The sequence below is a fragment of the Austrofundulus limnaeus genome, unplaced genomic scaffold (assembly GCF_001266775.1).
Source record: "Austrofundulus limnaeus strain Quisiro unplaced genomic scaffold, Austrofundulus_limnaeus-1.0 Scaffold101, whole genome shotgun sequence".
Classification (NCBI taxonomy): domain Eukaryota; kingdom Metazoa; phylum Chordata; class Actinopteri; order Cyprinodontiformes; family Rivulidae; genus Austrofundulus; species Austrofundulus limnaeus.
In genome coordinates this window covers 947,618-950,534 of record NW_013952503.1, presented here as the reverse complement: position 1 = coordinate 950,534, position 2,917 = coordinate 947,618, and the positions used below count along the sequence as shown (strand labels likewise).

The 2,917-nt window shown below is 40.8% G+C and overlaps 1 protein-coding gene across 2 annotated transcripts in view; it reads right to left on the bottom strand.

The window, feature by feature from the left end:
- Positions 1-2,674, bottom strand: part of gnb3a (guanine nucleotide binding protein (G protein), beta polypeptide 3a) — an 8,462-nt gene extending 5,788 nt beyond the window's left edge. Inside the window, exons 1-2 of one of the 2 annotated variants that reach the window (XM_014013457.1) lie at positions 2,457-2,674; positions 205-325 (exon numbers count right to left, since the gene is read on the bottom strand). In XM_014013457.1, coding sequence (XP_013868911.1) covers positions 205-261 — 57 coding nt within the window. In that variant the 5' untranslated portion in view covers positions 262-325; positions 2,457-2,674. Of the gene's footprint in view, positions 1-204; positions 326-449; positions 756-2,456 lie in introns of those variants that run through there. The other variant, XM_014013458.1, reaches the window with a different exon arrangement.
- Between the last annotated feature and the right edge of the window lie 243 nt (positions 2,675-2,917).

The window sequence follows — 2,917 nt, the reverse complement described above, 5'->3', positions numbered from 1 at the left end:
CACACACACACACACACACACACACACACACACACACAAAACCCCCCATATTTAAAATATTTCTGGAGGTGCCTTTGCATAAAACAAACTGATGAGATCATCTATCTATAAAATAAAGTGTATTTTATTTTAAGAGCATCATCAATTATTCTAAGAGTAAAAGTCCCAAATGATGAAAGATTTCTTGTTTTTGAAGAGACTCACATTGATCTGGTCTTTGAGGCTTTCTGCCTCCTTTCTCAGTTGCTCCATTTCACCCATGGTGATTGGTGGTCCTAGGCGTCACCAGTGGAGACCAGTGGAGATGTCAGCAAAGCTTGGAATCCTGAAATCCACAAAAAGAGGCAAAGTTCCTTCACGAAATAAGCAAAAATAAAACCTAAAGAAATAGTGGCTGGTACCTTTCTTTTATCTTCCTGCGCTACACTTCATGCTGAAATTAAGCCTACCTGAGCTTGTTGTCTTTTCCTTGCACCAGACTCCAAGTAAGTTCTATTTTGCAAGCCAAACAAGCCCTCGTCTACTTTGCATACTTTCGTAAATACACAGGAACTCGCAGAGAAACCCACAGGACACACCTTCAGGTGAACACACTTACACACACTCACACACACACATAAGTGGACTGTATGAAAAGTCAAATGAGACGTTAAGAGTAAAAGTTTGCTCTTGGAATGATACAACGTTTGAGTGTACACATCCTCACCCTGAATGTACACACAAACCTGTCGGTCCTGAGACGACGTCACGACAGGATCAGCTCCTTCTCTAATGCAGATAAGACAGTTCACACAGTCTGACACTCTGCTGAGCCCTCACATCATGGTGATGGCTATTAAATTTGGTAATGTCGTGATTACTGTAAAATGGGCAAGTCAACCAATCACCTAATGGTCCAACTCATGCAGTGTGACAAATGTAATCAGCACACAGGAGGAGAGGCAGAAACACCAAAACCAGAGGAGTTCAAAGAGGACATGTTGAACATGTGGACAAACATTTCATTTCTTTAAAAAAAAAAAAGTCAGGAAACTAGTTCCTTAAACTTACCTTGAAATTTTAATCTTGATTTTATTTGTCCCTTCAGCAATCTCTAACTCACTCACTCTTTCACTATTTGAATGCAAGTCATTGTCATAGCACAAGTGGATTTGCCTCTAATTTGTTTAAAGAGAAAAAAGGAGGGGGAGAGGAGGGAAACAATCCAAATGGAAAGATTTAGAGAAGTGAGCTGGGCTGAAATTAAATTTTAAAAAGTCATGAATCGAGGCCTTCACAGCAGCAGCAGCAGCTTTGTAAAACTAACTTTCTCTGTTCCASATGTGAAAACTGCTTCACTGAGAGTTTTTGTTATGTTATGTCCCAGGACCCCCTTCCACCACCACCCCTCCTCTGATACCTGCGGGGTGTCTGTGATGGTGAAGGGCTTTAACCCAGTAGGAGGCTGGTGGGAGGCGAGGCTGTGCGATAAAGAGGTGGAGGGGAAGAGGCGAGACAGGAGGGCGAGTTTTAAATCCAACTGGCTGAGATTTTAAAGGATGCCTTTTGAATCAAATCTGCTCTCATCCGATTATTGACTGCTCTTTACATCTGGATAAGAGATGGAGAAAGGGATGGGGGAGAGGATAGTGGGGTGAGATGGAGGAAAGATGGCAGATGGACGGAGGCTGAATGGGAGAACTGGAGCGAGATTTTTTTTTAATTCTTTTTGTTTGTTTTTGGACCGGGCCTACAGATTTAGTTGCATATTTATCCCAACAGAGAACAGAACATGCCTTTAAAATTCAGGCTTCACTGCAGAATTTTTTGTTTTTATTATTATTATTGTTATTTTTGCAAAAGCACTTTATTCATTTACAGTTTCCAAATGTATTTAAAAAATAGACAGAAAATTAAATATCTTTACTGTTCTCCAGCAAATTTCCCTCTTCTATTAAATGTAAGAAGTTTTGTCTTATTTTCACTTTAAAATTAAAGCATAAATAAAACAAACTTATTCAGTTTTGATCATACCAAGTGTATCTGACAGTATTAAGAGTCCCACAATAAAGGGAATTTGCTTTTAACACAGATTATGAGTCCATAAGATAATACCAGCATATCACTCGCATTTAAATCCCCTTGTTGCTTCTGTCATAAAAGAATCTGAGACACTAATATTTGCACAGAGTTTTGTAGTGATATAATGTTGAATATGTATTAATATTGAATGTTTTCATATAAGATTTCAGTTTGAGAGTGTGTCGCCTTAAAAGAATCTTTCCAGCTTCAGGACGAAGAGCAAGAACATAAAACAATTTAAAGATTTTAACTAAATGGAACAAAAATGTTCTTCTAAAAGTTATTTTTGGTTTGCACTATTTGTTTTTCCTCACCTTTAGGTTTGCTTGTGAGCTCTGAATCAGAACTGAAGGTGGAAAAGTGAGTCAGGAGCAACACATGGAGCAAGCACTCACCCGTCCAACGCTCCTCTCAAGCTGGATCTTTAATCGATCTTCCTCCTGCGATCAAACTCAGGGTGTTCAGCCCGCGGGTCACCACTGTCTCCTTTACTCATTCAACCTGTAGTGCCTCACACACTCACACACTCACACACACACTCACAGACACACACACATACACACGGGATGCTTCTCTGTCACTGACTCGGTCCACTGCTGCTATGAGGAACAGATGAGGATTGGAGGGATGAAGGGAGATCAGTGATGAGGGGATAAAACCCGGGATGGACAGAGAAGAGGAGCAGGAAGAGAGGGAGGGGGGTAGTGGAGGTAAAAGAGGCAAAAAAATATTACAACTGGGAGACAGTGAGGGAAACCAAACATGGCTGTGGGGGTCACAGGACCTGAGCAGGGATAAATTGGAGTCAGGGATGGAAATAATAATATTGTGGAGGTGGATGGGAGGAGGGTGGGGG